Source organism: Podarcis tiliguerta (assembly GCF_965153285.1).
Source record: "Podarcis tiliguerta genome assembly, chromosome: 1".
NCBI lineage: Eukaryota > Metazoa > Chordata > Lepidosauria > Squamata > Lacertidae > Podarcis > Podarcis tiliguerta.
Window position 1 is genome coordinate 111,613,562 of NC_139534.1, and position 15,462 is coordinate 111,629,023.

The window sequence follows — 15,462 nt, forward strand, 5'->3', positions numbered from 1 at the left end:
GACATAACGCTAATGAGGGATGAGACAAAGAGCCCTCTCGGGCATCCTCATGGTAAAAATATGGTTTACTGGAATGCGCCAGTAGTATCAGTTTCAGCTTGGAACCCAAAAGGTGTTCTAAAATCCAGCCATCACAAAATGTCAAAGCAGCACCCTACAGGGTAGAAATAAAGTAAGCAGCAGGCTTTCATTTGAGAGCAAATTTGACACTCAACTTTATACATAGTCCAGGTTGATCAATGTAATATATTAATATCTTAACGGTAACAAACACAACAGCAATCCCTGTTTGGATGTTGTCTTTGCTGAGAAAAGAAAGAGAGATAATCACCAAGAGCAACTGGGTGTTGTCAGTGTAAAATAAATTCCTAGCTACAGCAGCAAAGTTTCTAAAATACTGTCTTAGAACTCTATAATTACATACTGTAACAGTTACAGGTAAAATGGCAAGTTCTTTGGAGGAGGAGTGCGGTGATGCCAAGTCTCATGGAAACTAGTGTAACAAACACAACAATCACCCTAAAGGATCTGAGCTGAACCTTGCTGGAATTATTTTGGTCCCATGACTTGCGTGGCATCCTCCCTCTGGCACAAGTCTGCTATTTAAGTTCAGGTGAACATTTTTTTCACTTTTCTTCTTACATTTATGTCCCATCTTCCTTCCACCATGGAACCCATCCAACGCACCAACCAGACCCAGACCTGCTTAGCTTCAGCCAAGTGGTGGCTCCATATGCTTTCAGATCATACTATTAGTATAATGATATGAACAACAACAAGGGGTTGCACTAAATTCCCTTGGGCATCCTTTCCAATTTTGATTCTGTTCATTAAATGCATATTGCAAAGACTGTTCAAAGAGGTTCACCAGCTTTATCAGGTTGCAACTGCTGCGGCAACACTGCAAGGCAAGGCACCTCCCATAACTGAGAGAGCATGACCAGCCTAAGGCTACCTACTGAATTTGTGGCAGAGGCGAGACTCAAACCAGAGGCTTCGAGATTTATGGCTCCGTTTTTCAGCCACTACGCTACCGCAGCTGCCACCGACCTTATCTTCTACTGATGTCTACTATGAACAAATTGTGGTGCAGGAAAGTAGAGTTGGCTTCAGATGCAGATATTAAAGAGGACATTTGTTAAACTAACCTCCTCACTTTTATTACTTGGTGCAAGAGATAAGAGCTCTGAAAATCTTTCAGTGGTGTTGGTTGTTGTTGTTGTGGTGGTGGTTTGATAGGAATAAATCACTTACAGCACTTCAGCTACATGAACTAAAACCAAGTAATGGTTAGTGAATCTATCGGTAATTAAGGCCTCCCTTTATGTCTTGATGTGGAGAAGGCTTTGAATGTAGAGGCCTTCCAGGAAAAAGCCTCCAGACACACGAGGCTGGGGTGCAAAGGTGACAAAATTTCCTGTTGAAGCCTGCGCTAACTTGGTGACTATGGGGAAATCCAAGGAGCATCTGAGAACAAAGGGGAGGGTGGAATGGTTACAGACCCTCCTAAGGCAAGCAGGTTCCAGGTTAACTCATCATATGGGAGACTCTGGCAACGATCCTCAGATGGTGACATATTAATTAAAGTGATTCCATTACCTCCATCCCCTGTAGTCAATCCAGTTCCCACCCACCCCAAGCTGGTTTGTGGGTGTAAACTGGTGAACTGCTCGACTACTGAAGGCTCCCCACACATTTTCCAGGTTTTAAAATGAACAGGTATTTTTTTTTTACAAGTATAGAAGGGCTCTTCCATTTCAAACAGTCACCCTCCACCTCATGGAATGATGGGGAAAGTATTAGAGTGAATTGTGACAACAAACTTAGCTATCCTGTACCTTTGACCAAAGAACAGTACACTCCTTTTATCTGGGATGGTTGTCCTCTTCCACCAAGGATGCAGCTTCGGGAGGGATGCACATGGAGCGGTGAGGGAGGAAGGGGATGCCCGCCTAGCCAGTCAATTAGCCAAATCGACCCTGGTGATCAAAGGGGTGACAAATGTCACAGGTAGATCACCCTCACATCCCAATCTTAGCCACGGAAAAAATAATAAAGTTTAGAACACACTGACTTTCGCCTATACAAAGCACAAAGACCTTGGGAGAAAAATATTCTGAGTTCATCTGAAACGAGGAAAAAGAAACTGCAAACACATGGCTTGCATGTGCTTGAACGCTGTCGCCATTTTTTTTCAGGTCACAGCTAAGGACGTAAAATCGAAAGACAAGGCAGCCCAACTACCTGTTTAACTGCATCAATTATCTGCCACCAAAAATAAAGAAGGAACATGCCTTGGATGCAGTTATAAATCACACACCGATTTAAACACATGGATAACACCAGTGAACCTGCTTGGAAAAGGAGTTAACAAACATATTACTTCTTTTAGACCAAATGTGGCCACAGCGAACAAACCATTTAATTACCCTATTTCAGATTTCTATAGATGTTGCTCTACCTTATGCTTTCCCATGATCTAAGCATATAATTTTTATTTGCTTTCCCACAGCCCTTTTTAGATTACAACATCAGAGAGGCTAGGCAAGGGCTTGCAAAGAACAATGTTGTCATCAGCAAAACTATTTTTCATCATGCATTTCAGCAAAGCTAGTGTTTTTCTTTTCCTTTTCCTGCTCAACACTTCACCCAGGAGCCCTGGCTTCAAGATAACTACACCCCTACCTAACGTTTGTGGTGTACCCTGACCTGACCTGAAGTACCAACCACTCCCCTCGGTTGTCAAGGTAATGTAAACAAAGGCAGCAAACTTTGCCCAGAGGCATTCACAAGTGGCTACGGTAGTCAGCTGATACACAAATCAAACTCAGACAGAGTTTTGAAATTAGTGAAGAATGTTTTTGCCTTGTAGCCAGCTTAGCTATATTATGATCTCCGAAGATGCAGCTAGTTCTAAACTGTCCAAAATCCCAGTAAATGCCAGAAGCATCACCGGCTGCATCAAGAAACGGTATTAGGATGGTGTGTTGACTGTAGAGCTATCACATTTGCACGCCTATAAACATTCGTGGCATTCTGATATTCTGTCCTGTCACCTTTTTTCTTTCCAATGAATTCAGCCTGCCTCTGCTAAGACAGATCATCCCCATCTCACCTCGTCATGGCCACACCTGCGTCCTCTGGATTTAACTGTGGTGGGGAATTTCCCATCATTCCACTTCAGCTCTTTGCTACAGAAGAGGAAGCCTTCAATAATTCTGCTGAAAAGATGGCGGGGAACACAATAGTTCCATGGAGCACAGCTCGGGGGGGGGGGAGAGTCTACTGCCTACCCTCCACCAGACAGTGAAGCGAACACAACCACAAATAACTTGCTGGAGGCATGAAACTCACTTGGGCAAACCATTCTATCTAAGCTTACGACATCTCACAAGAGAAATTGTGAAAACAAAATGGAATAGCACTATGTACATTACTGCACACTTCCTCAAGGAAGGGCAGAAAAACAGATAGGATATTATGCTTCCTACTGCTGAAAACTGTCTGTCCCACCCTAGCTACCCCTTCCATTTTGCCCCATCTTACTAATGACCATAGTTAAAACACAACACAACATTTCCTATATTTTAAGACTACCCTTCATCCTGGAGGATGGCAGTGCAGCGAACAGAAAAGAACAAACTTTAAAATCAAGTTAATATACCCTTAAAACCATTCCATAATTCAGCAGCGGATGCAAACCAAAGCCATGCTAGACTCATAATCCACCTTCAAATGGCTGGGGGGGGGGGGGATGCGTCTTCAGTTGTTACCTAAAAATCGTGAGTGCAGGAGGCAGCTGTATCTTCAAAAGAAAGGGAGCTTCAAAATTGAGGTTCCACCATGGAGGCCATGCTTTCTGTCATGGCAAAACAATTATTGGGATGAGTTAGCATATTTACATTATCGTCTGTATCATGCCAAGGAACCAAAGTAATTTATGTGGAGATTTAGGATGGTACATGAGAAGCTCCAGTAATGCTCTTCCTTGACCATGTTTCACAAATCAATGATTCAAAGTTAACAGACTAAATTAATATGCATCTGCTAAACATATTTTGGCACGGAGATATAACCAAAGAAACAAAACTGTACTTTAATAGAGAAGACCGGAGAAGAAAATGCTAGGTGACAACCTATGGGAGAAATCAGCAAAAAAGCTAAAGAAAAAGAAACACTGCTGTCAGCCAAGAACTTCTTGTTAAAAAAAAAAAAACATAATCACCAAAAATTATAGGAGAATAATGATTTTAGGATACATTGTAAATCTAGATGCTATTGACTTACATGGGTGATGGCCTACTTTTGAGCAACACGTAGCTCGAGTGGTATATGCTAAATATTGAAAGCAAGAAAAAAATCCCAAGCAATAAATGAATACACTCTGAGGAAGGAATACACCTATATTGGTGTTAAGGAAACAGTATCAAGACGGGATTGTTTTATTAAAAAATGGGTACCCTTTTTAAATTTCTGCAATCATAAATTGGTTACAAGCAAATGTATTTCACAATGCTACTACTATTCATATATTTTATTTCTCACAAAAATATCACTTAAACCTAATAAAAGCCCCTTTAAACCAAACACCACCTCATCCATGTACCAATTTGATATCCAATTACCATAAGCAAGAGGAAAATAATTACATTTCTATTTCAAAAGCTTTCCACAGGATCGGTGCAGCCTGCTCAAGTTATTGCTCCAATTGCAACCACTCTGCCTAAAGCCACAGTGAAATAAACACAAGTAGCCAGTCATTAGTTTTGACCAACATTCACTGTAATATAGACTTGGTGAAAGTCTGCCACTCCACAGGAATCTGGTGGTTTTCTTACCTGAATAGATGTTGTTAGGGCCACTGGATGAACAGCCAATCTAGTAGTAAGACTTTAGCATTCGAATATGGGTAAGCGAAATATTTTTAAGTAAGAGACCATTGTACCAAGGCCAGTCCCTTTGATATTTAAACCTACAACTGTGCTAACAAGAATACCTCTACCTTCACTGCTGAACTTAAAATACTGACCTATTAAAAATGCTCTGCCCTATTAACATTTTATTTTAGATGTATTACAGATCAGATCCAGTTCTACGTTCCTTGACATTTTCTTCAATGTTCACCTCTGTACCTTTTCATCCTGTTCCAAATGTGAAGAATACGGGTGTTAGAAAGTCTCAAGACGCAGATTTTTATCACAGGAACGAACTGTCCTAATCACCAGAAAATCATAGTTCGAGCAGAGTCTTGTTCCATCCATGGTTCTTGCTGTGCTGCATCACTCTTCCCTTCTCCTGATACTACGTTCTGCCTACCTTGACCATAATCATATCGGACAAGGCACACGTCTCTTCAACACCCTGCACAGCTCTCATCCATTCAACTGCAAGTTGTACAAAAGTCCATGTACTTATGCATACACGCATGGAAAACGCAATCCTATCCATGTTTACTCAGAGCTTTACTCACATCCCACTGTGCTCAGTGTAGTTCATTTCCAGGCAAGTGTGAAAAGAAGTGCAGTCTTAGTAAAGCTTTCTGAGATGTTTAGGTTCACTGCAAGGACATGGATAACAAAAACTTTGACATCTCTTCCGGTGGTAACCCAAAACAGAACTAATCCACCAAATATTTAATCATGAAGCTGACACTGGAAATTTCTCTTTTAATATCACTCCATCAGTATATTAAGTGTACATGGGCTTTGAACAGCAACTTTACAAGGAAGATGGTGTCACTGGTTGGTTATTTAATGTTATGCCAGTAATTATTTTATATCAATAACTGAAAATGCAGAACTGCAAGTCTGAAATATTGCCAAAAGACTGCAAAAGCATGGTAGCATCAGTAATGCAACAGGAGAGAATACATGCAATGTTAATGTGTTTTACCGACCATATGAACATTCCAAGGGAATCTATTTGTAGGACTTCAAAATCTTTCACAGTGTTCCTTCTTTTTTGTGTGTGTTTGTGTGTACCATGTGTTTATGATTCTGGATCATTCCTAGTAAAAACGGATGTATCATATTCAATAGGAATTACCCTGAGGCTGCTGACTATATAAGACTGATTGTATTGCTTTGATTTGCCGATCTATATTTTCAACACACACACACACATGCTGGAATGAGCAAGGACTCTCTGCTTGTTATGACCAGCCACTGCTATGAACCTCCCTCAAATTACTGTGAGGCAGCACTGAGCTCAAATAAGATTGTATATAAATAAATAAATGCAAGAACATGTAAGTCAGTAACATAAAATAATAAAGAAATAAAAAAATAAAGACAATATAAATGAATACAAATAAAAATTAAATGTATGGACACACATACTGTCAGGGAACTGCCATCGGCAGGACAGGAGGTGCAAAGGCTCTCTGAGGTAGAAAGAGACATAACAGCTGAAGAGGGAACCAGTAGGGGGCGAACAGGAACGTCAAGGGAAGGAGAGTCGGAGGAATGGCTCAGAGACGCTTCCAGCGAAAACAGTGGGGAGGTCTCAGGACCTCCTATAGGGACACCCGTTCCTCGCCGGAAACTGTCACGCCGAGAGTCCAGAAGACGTGTTTCCGTTAAGGAGCTTTTATGTTGGAAACGTTTCCGAAAGCAACCACTTTCGGATTCTGCTAGCGATTGATGCAGCCATGCTGGAGGGGCTCCGTCACAGGCAGAGGTTTGAGAACTTGTTCAAACTCTGAGGGACTTGCAGTTTACGCACAAGCAGCTCTTCATCCCATCACAGCAATCCGAAAGTCACCGAAAGCTAGCTTGTGCCAGGGAGAGGCATCATGAGCGAACCAGCCGGAACCGAAGGAGCAGGAGCAGCTGGAGGAGGTCCAAGCCTGGAGGAAAGGTACAGGACGTTGGAGATCCAGCTTGCCTTGCAAACGGCGAGGCTGGAGGAGAGGAGGGCTCAGGATGCAGAAAGGGGGAAGGAGAAAACCACCCCGCTCACCAGAAAGATGCCAGGATTGGTGCAGAAATTTGGGGGGGGACCCCAGAAACTATCATGCCTTTAGGACAGAGATGCAATACGCTCTCAATCTGCAATTTGATGACTTCCCTGATGAGGAATCGCGAGTGGCTTTTGTAATTAGCCATCTCGAATCAGGGGCGAAGGACTGGGTTAGACCCTTGATGGCAGCAAATAATGAGATCCTAAAGGACACGAGGAAGTTTTTTCGTGCCATGGACCTGATGTTTTCCAGCGACATTGAGCAGGGAGGGGTGCGAAGGCAGTTAATGGCTTGCAAACAGGGGCACCGGTCTGTCCGTGAGTACTGGACTGAGTTCACTATGTTGATTCATAGATTGGGGTGGGACCTGTCTGCGGAGCCCATCCAGATGCTTTTCGAAGAAGGGCTCTCTTCGTCCTTAAAAGATGAACTTTCCCGGGCCCCCAGAGCGGAGTCTATGGACCAGCTGACTAAATCCGCGCTGGCCATAGGAGCGCGCCAGGAAGCGAGGGCTTTGGAGAAGCGGGAGGGGAAAGGAGAACGTTGGAGGGAGCTCCGCATTCCAGACATTCCAGAGCAGCCTTTCCCGCCGGCAGAGCCGATGGAAGTTGGAACAGCGCGGGCGCGCGCAGTTTCAAACCTCGGTGAAGGGCGGAAGAAGGAGGGAAAGAGCGCCAAGAAATGTTATCTCTGCCAACAGCCAGGACACTTTGCCAGAGTCTGTCCACGAAGAAAGGAATGGCAAGGCATGGCAGGAGCTGTTGGGGGAGAGGAGGAGGAAAGCAAGGAGCAAGTAAAAGCCAACGCCTGGCTGCCACCGTCGGGGCACAGCAGCCAGGCCCAAAAGCAGTGAAAGTGCCCTCACCAGAACCTCCCAGACCTGCTCTAGTGATAGAGGTGTTGCTAGAGCTGCCAAACGGACACCCCCTACAGATCAAGGCCCTTCTGGATTCAGGCAGCTCCTGTAATTTCATGAGTAAGGAGTTCGCAGCTGAGCACCAGATACAAACCCTCCCCTTAAGTAAACCCCTGCAGGTGACCACGATTGACGGCAGAGAGCTGTTGGGAGGAGAAGTGAACCAACACACAGTCCCTATGATAATGAGGGTGGCAAGGCACACCGAGAGGATAGCGTTCAATGTGGCCACCTTGGGAGGAGCTCCCATCATTTTGGGGATGAGCTGGCTGGCACTACATGATCCTCTAGTGGGCTGGCATCAGAGGGTGGTCTCCTTTGGGTCAGCGCATTGCCTAGAACACTGCAAGCAGGGGAAGGATCCAGGGGGAGCCAGGCTCACCCTAGCTGGGATGGAGGTAATGAATAAAGGGGAGGTGCCTCCGCAATATGCAGATCTGAGCAACGTATTTAGCGAAAGGGAAGCGGACAAACTGCCGCCGCATAGACCCTTTGACTGTCAAATCAACCTACTCCCTGGGGCTCAACTCCCAGTGGGCAAGCTGTACGCCATGTCAGACAGGGAGATGCAGGAGCTGAGGGAGTTCATTGACAAAAACCTGAAGCGAGGTTTCATCAGAGAGTCCCGAGCGGTGGGGGGCAGCCCAGTGTTTTTTGTGGACAAAAAAAACACTGATAAGCCGAGACTTGTAGTGGACTTCAGGGCCCTAAATGCCGTGTCGGAACCCCTGGCTTTTCCTATGCCCCGAATTGATGACATTCTGACTAGGGTGAGGAAGGGGAAGATTTTTACAAAACTGGACCTGGGGGGGGCGTACAATCTGATACGCATAAGGAAGGGGGATGAATGGAAGACCACCATGTTCACCCCTTTGGGAGCATTTGAATACCTCGTAATGCCCTTCGGTCTCCAAGCCGGCTCCGCATGTTTTCAAAGTTTTATCAACCACGTCTTGGGACCTTTGCTTTACAAGAATTGTGTGGCCTTTTTAGATGACGTGTTGGTGTATTCGGAAGATGAAGAGCAGCATGTGAAGGACGTGAGAGAAGTGTTGGGCCGGCTGCAAGCCAATCAGCTGTGGGTGAAACTGGAGAAGTGCCAGTTTCATGCCAAGGAGGTGGAATTCCTGGGGTACCGCTTGTCAGACAAAGGATTGGCCATGGATCCAGGCAAGGTCCAGGCGGTGCTGGAATGGAAGACACCGAAGACCAAGAAGGATGTGCAAAGATTCCTGGGGTTTGGGAACTTTTATCGGAAGTTCATCAAGAACTTTGCACACTTGACGGCGCCCATCACCGACTGCCTCAGTAGCAAGAAGAAATTTGTTTGGACGGCGGAGGCGGAGCGAGCTTTTGAAGAACTGAAAAAGGCTTTCGCCTCGGAAGAACAACTTCTGCATGTGGACCTACAGAAGCCCATGAGAGTGGAAACAGACGCGTCAGACCGAGCGGTAGGGGCGGTACTTCTTCAGCCGGGAAGGAATACGTCGGAGTGGAGACCGTGTGCCTTCTTCTCGAGGAAGCTGAATAAGTCCGAGCGGAACTACACGGTGTATGACAGGGAACTACTCGCCATTCACGAAGCGTTCCGGAGGTGGAGACATTTATTGATTGGGGCACAACACAAGGTGCAAGTGTGCACCGACCACAAGAATTTGGAGTATTGGAGAACAGCTCGAGTACTCAACCAACGACAAGTGAGATGGGCACAGGAATTTTCCAAATTCCACTTTGAGATTTGTTATGTACCAGGCCCAGAGAACGTCAGGGCGGACGCTCTCTCACGCAAACCAGAGTATTTGGAGGGGGAGGGGGCAATCGAAGAAAGACATGTCATTCCTGAGGACCGCTGGGTGTGTGGGGCGGCGCTGGTGGGGAGACGAGAACTGGTAGAGGAAACGGAAAATGACGAATATGCCCAAAATAAGCTCAGAGGTCTCAGGGGAGAGGGTGAGAGCCCGGAGGGTTTTGAGGAAAGAAACGGGGCGTTGTATTACAAAGGGGCACTGTATATACCAGAAGGTGAATTGAGAGGGAGGGTACTCAAGCAGTTGCACGATAGTCCCACGGCGGGACATTTTGGACAACACAAGACCATGTGGATGGTCACCAGGGAATTTTGGTGGCCCAAGGTGAGGGAAGATGTAAAGGAGTATGTAAGAGGGTGTGACCAATGTCAGAGGGCCAAGGGGGAAAGAAGGGCGCCGGCAGGGTTATTAGAACCATTACCCACGCCAGAACAGCCTTGGGAGGCGGTATCAATAGATTTTATGACGGATCTGCCCAAATCCAAGGGGAAAACGGCCATCATGGTAGTAGTGGACCTGTTAACTAAGATGTGTCACTTTGTAGCATGTTCACATGCAGTCACAGCGGAAGAAACGGCGAAGTTGTTTGTAGAACACATCTTCAGGCTGCACGGCGCCCCCTTGAGGGTGATCTCAGACCGCGGCAAACAATTTACTTCCAGGTTCTGGAGGAAGCTCATGAGCTTGCTGCACGTGGAAGTCAATTTTTCGACTGCCCGGCACCCTGAAACCAACGGGCAGGCGGAAAGAGCAAATGGCATCCTCCAACAATATCTGAGGTGTTATGTCAATGACAGAGAGAATGATTGGGTCGAAAAGCTAGCGCTGGCAGAATTTGCCTACAACAATGCGGAGAATGTGTCCACAGGGATGAGCCCCTTTTTGGCTAATTACGGGTGTCACCCCAGGGCATTCCCAGGGGAGGGAGGCGAGAGATGGAGCGTCCCAGCGGCCGAACATTTTGTAGAAGAGATGGAAGCGATCCATCGTCAGCTTCAGCTCAACTTAGAAAGGGCCAAGGCACAATATAAGAAGCAGGCAGACAAGAACAGAAGGGAAGGTGAAACAATAAGGGTGGGGGATCAGGTGTGGCTGTCTACCCAAGGGTTGCCGTTCAAAGGGGGTTGTAAAAAATTAAGACCCAAGAGATTGGGACCCTTTGAGGTCATTCAGCAGGTCAACCCAGTGGCTTTCAAACTCCGGTTACCCAGCCACATGAAATTGCACCCAGTGTTCCACAGGTCGTTACTGTCACCGTACAAGGGGGGAGGTGAAGGGGAGTACACCAGGGGACCAGTCTTGGAAGAGAGGGAAAGCAGTAACCATGTAGCGGAAATCCTCGATTCCAGGTGGAAGGGCAATCAGGTGGAGTATTTGGTGGCGTGGGAAGGGGAACCGGAGTCAGAAAACACCTGGGTGACTGCAGAGGAGGTCAATGACGAGGTTTTAACAGAAACGTTCCACCAAAGATTCCCGAGGAAACCACAGCCGGTAGCAAGGTTTAGGAGGGAGTATTTCGGCACCACAGACGAGGAAGAGGAACTGGAAGGATTCGCAGAGTCGGAGTTGGAAGAAGGAACGGACTCAGATGACGAGGAGTACCGAGAGACTAGGAACAACAACAAGTGGAGAAAGGTGTTCGAAACTTCGGACGATGAGGAAGGTTCTTTCCGGGGTTTTACCTCCTCCCAACCCGTAGGGGAGGAGACGGGAGGGGGTGAAGGGGGCCCTGGAGGGGAGGTGGATGTCAGGGAACTGCCATCGGCAGGACAGGAGGTGCAAAGGCTCTCTGAGGTAGAAAGAGACGTAACAGCTGAAGAGGGAACCAGTAGGGGGTGAACAGGAACGTCAAGGGAAGGAGAGTCGGAGGAATGGCTCAGAGACGCTTCCAGCGAAAACAGTGGGGAGGTCTCAGGACCTCCTATAGGGACACCCGTTCCTCGCCGGAAACTGTCACGCCGAGAGTCCAGAAGACGTGTTTCCGTTAAGGAGCTTTTATGTTGGAAACGTTTCCGAAAGCAACCACTTTCGGATTCTGCTAGCGATTGACGCAGCCATGCTGGAGGGGCTCCGTCACAGGCAGAGGTTTGAGAACTTGTTCAAACTCTGAGGGACTTGCAGTTTACGCACAAGCAGCTCTTCATCCCATCACACATACATATATACAAATTTGGGTTGTTTCATCCACAATCCCTAGAAAAAATAATTATTGGTGTGGGAGAAGCTGTACACTTTTTAAAGAATGATTTGTTTTATTTATAAGTATTGCCCTCGAGGTCTTATGACTCAAGGTCTTATTGTTACTTGAATTTCACAGAGTAGCATTTTTCACAGGAGGCATTTGAACACTGCCATCATCATTAATATATAAAATAGTTTTTTGGCACATAGCTGAAAATACGATTGTCAAGATGTCTGCCAAGACAATGGTTTTATGCCTTCATTTATAAAATAAGGCTTTATGCCCTTATTGTTGTCCCAAGGTGAGAATTTTGGGTTAGGCAGCTGTTCCTGCACGTGCCACATGATGGATGGTGGAAGGCACAGTTGCTAAAATTCAGCCTTCTTTAGATACTGCACTCTAGCCTAGTCCAAATGAACTAGAATTCTAAACTAATAAAAGCCCAGATGTGCTTATTCCTCTAAATGACGAAAACTTGCCTGGTACTTAAATTAACACATTCATATTCCCAGGATTCTACAGTGGTTATTGAATTTCCACCTAGCTAGCTGCTCAAACCTACCCATTTCATTGAGCATCCAAACTCTGCTTCACCTTCCATTTCTTCCTAATCCACAATATTAAGTTCTTACAATTTGGTGTGGAGGGGTGAGCTGGGGTGGGGGTGGGGGGAACAAGAGGAGAGAGCCATTTGTAAACCAGTCTGTAGTATGGCACACCCAAGAAATCTGAATGTGTTTTCAGAGCAGTCCGTTCTATGGACTAGAAGAGGGAAATTATCAAAGCAAAACTTTCCCAGCCACAGATTGTAACATGGGATTCAAAAGGAGTCAGCTTGGCCGTATGCTGGCCAGCTATTGCTAGACAGCTGTGCTATTTTTGGTATGTGCTGCTGCTGCTTCATTGTTCGGCTGTTTGGGTTTTATTTTGCATGGTTTTGCATTATTTTAGTGGCGTTTTCGTTAGGTGCTTTTTAAAATTTGTGAAGCACTGTGGTATTTTTGGATGAACTGCAATCTATAAATAGCTTAAAGGGGAAAATACAGCTGAAACGGTGGATAATGAGTCCCCCAGACTTTGCGTTCACACATTCCAAGGCTATACAGTGGTACCTCGGGTTAAGTACTTAATTTGTTCCGGAGGTCTGTTCTTAATCTGAAACTGTTCTTAACCTGAAGCACCACTTTAGCTAATGGGGCCTCCTGCTGCTGCCGCGCCGCCAGAGCACAATTTCTGTTCTCATCCTGAAGCAAAGTTCTTAACCTGAGGTAATATTTCTGGGTTAGCAGAGTCTGTAACCTGAAGCGTCTGTAACCTGAAGCGTATGTAACCCGAGGTACCACTGTAAAGCCAAAATGGTAATCTTACTTTGGATATGGAACCGTGATCACTGTGCCTTATGTATAGATAATAATCGCTTGCTTAAAACATGGCCGTTTCCCTGTTTTGAGTGCTGCTTTTGCATCAGGTGTGGGAAGCTGGCCTTCAAATTTTCATTTGGCATCAAGTTCATTTAAGCATCATCATCTCCATAAAGTACTATGTAATCTATCACTACAACCTGATATTTACAGACATTTTCAGCAAATGCAATCCATGGAAAAACACAAAAGACAAGTACCTCCATTAATCTAGAAAATTAGCCTCCTTGTCTTTTCTAAATGCAAATGAAGCAGTAGCCATAGTTGGCTGCCAGATTTTGGTTACATGTTCTGATTACTGCCTCCCAAGAGTTATGGAAAGATAAGCAGATCTCCTATTGATATGTGCAATCAAATTTCACAGAATAGCAGCCTGGAAGTACAGCTGATAAAACTATACCCAAAAGATAACCCGATTCTAGATCGGATTACAATTATGATTCAGAATGTGGCACGCGCACACACACACAAGCATGAAAGTGATGCTCCAAGTTGCATCAGATCCAATTTCCAAGTTACAAATGCATAATGCACTAGTTAAGATTATTCTGAATGGAAAAAAGAAGCCTCACAGATATACACATCTCTCCAGTACTGAAAAGGGGAAACGGTCGGAATGTAACAAGATTTCAAAAACGGAAGACTTTGTGCCTTTATATCAATCACCTTCTGCTGCTGTAGAGCTGGCAGACAATTGCTGCAAGTTATTTTTGCACAGGCGCAATAAGGAGCAAAGTTATTATCTTTATCAACAGAATTGAAAGTTACCGGAACATGTCCTGCATAAACCCTGTTGACTTTGCTAGAAATGGGAGATAACAAAATCAATGATGTACATGAAGGGGAGGAGAGAGGGGAGGAAGAAGAGAGCCACCTTCACAACACACTGCAACCTTTTCCAATAAATGTTTTGCATGTTATAAAGGTAGGCACAGAGAAATATATATATTTATATATCTGTGGTGCACACACACACACACACACGCACGAGTCCACCACAGCTTCTTTCCAGAAAGCTTGTGAAAATCATGATAATTCTCAAGAGAATTAATGACAGGGAGGGAGAAGGGAAGATGTCAAGGGAAGAAAAATGGAATATATGACCTACCTTGCAGAAGGGCTCCATTTCGCTTGAAAAAGGTGCTTCCGGGCCAAATAGGTGGACCTGATGTGCTGAAGGCAATAAAAAAAAGAAGTGTAAAGAAAATCTTTATGTGATTTCGCAGTTGGCATAATTATACCCTCTTCTTCCTTTTTTTTTTTAAAGTGAGGCATCTGTTTCACTGTGGTAAGAACACAGCATTTTGTTTTTAAAGAGTAGGGCTTAGCTCTTCATTTAAAAAAATAATTATTTAACTATCACATTCTATTCACAAGAAGACACTCAGCCCAATGTCGGCCCACACACTTTTAAGAAGGGAGGGAAGAGAAATCTAGAAACAAAAATATTTCTCCCACACACAATTTTTTAAAAAAACATAATAAATTCATAGCCTGGCAAAACATACAATAAGCTTACTTCTGAAATGCAAAAATGCTTTACACACTCACACTCTATAAGCCAGATCTCACTTCCCATTTTAAAAAGTATAAACCAAAGGCAGCATCTGTTGCTTGCATAAACCAACCCTGAACCAGATGCTGTTTTATTGCAACCTAGAGGACAACTTCTTATAGTGGCAAAGGTGGGTCTTTCCGGGTGCAATCTTCTGGAAGTTGGGCTTCACAGGTGGCGGTATGAATTTTGAAGTTTGCACGTATATATATATATATATCAAAATGTATGTGCACAGGCATTCTGCCTATGAAATCTGTCAACAACTATGTGTGTGTGTTGATGGATCATGTCTATAAATGTGTATGTGCACAGGTCAAATCGCATGATGTTCTACAAAGGTTAGCAATTTTCTCCAATTCAAAGGCTTTGGGGTATCAGAATTGGAGAAAGACATTATCTCCTCTTCAGCTTAGAAAAAAATGTTTTTTAAAGCTATATTAGGTGCTCTTGGTTAAACCCTGAAGCCATTTCATCACACAATGCTTAAAGGCAAAACACACCCACACACCCACAATGCTGTGAGATTTGGGGCCAACTTGAGAGTGGCCTATCTAATCATCAATGGCATCACTGTAGCTAGGAAACAACTCTTGATATGCAGGGACTTGCAGCTTAA

At 44.8% G+C, this 15,462-nt stretch overlaps 1 protein-coding gene across 9 annotated transcripts in view; it reads right to left on the reverse strand.

Annotated features, from left to right (window-relative positions):
* The window catches only part of FOXN3 (forkhead box N3), a 197,172-nt gene that overhangs the window by 63,552 nt on the left and 118,158 nt on the right, over positions 1–15,462 (reverse strand). For all 9 annotated transcript variants that reach the window (XM_083437669.1, XM_083437667.1, XM_083437668.1 and 6 more), the window contains exon 4: positions 14,397–14,461. In XM_083437669.1, coding sequence (XP_083293795.1) covers positions 14,397–14,461 — 65 coding nt within the window. The remainder of the gene's footprint in view (positions 1–14,396; positions 14,462–15,462) is intronic.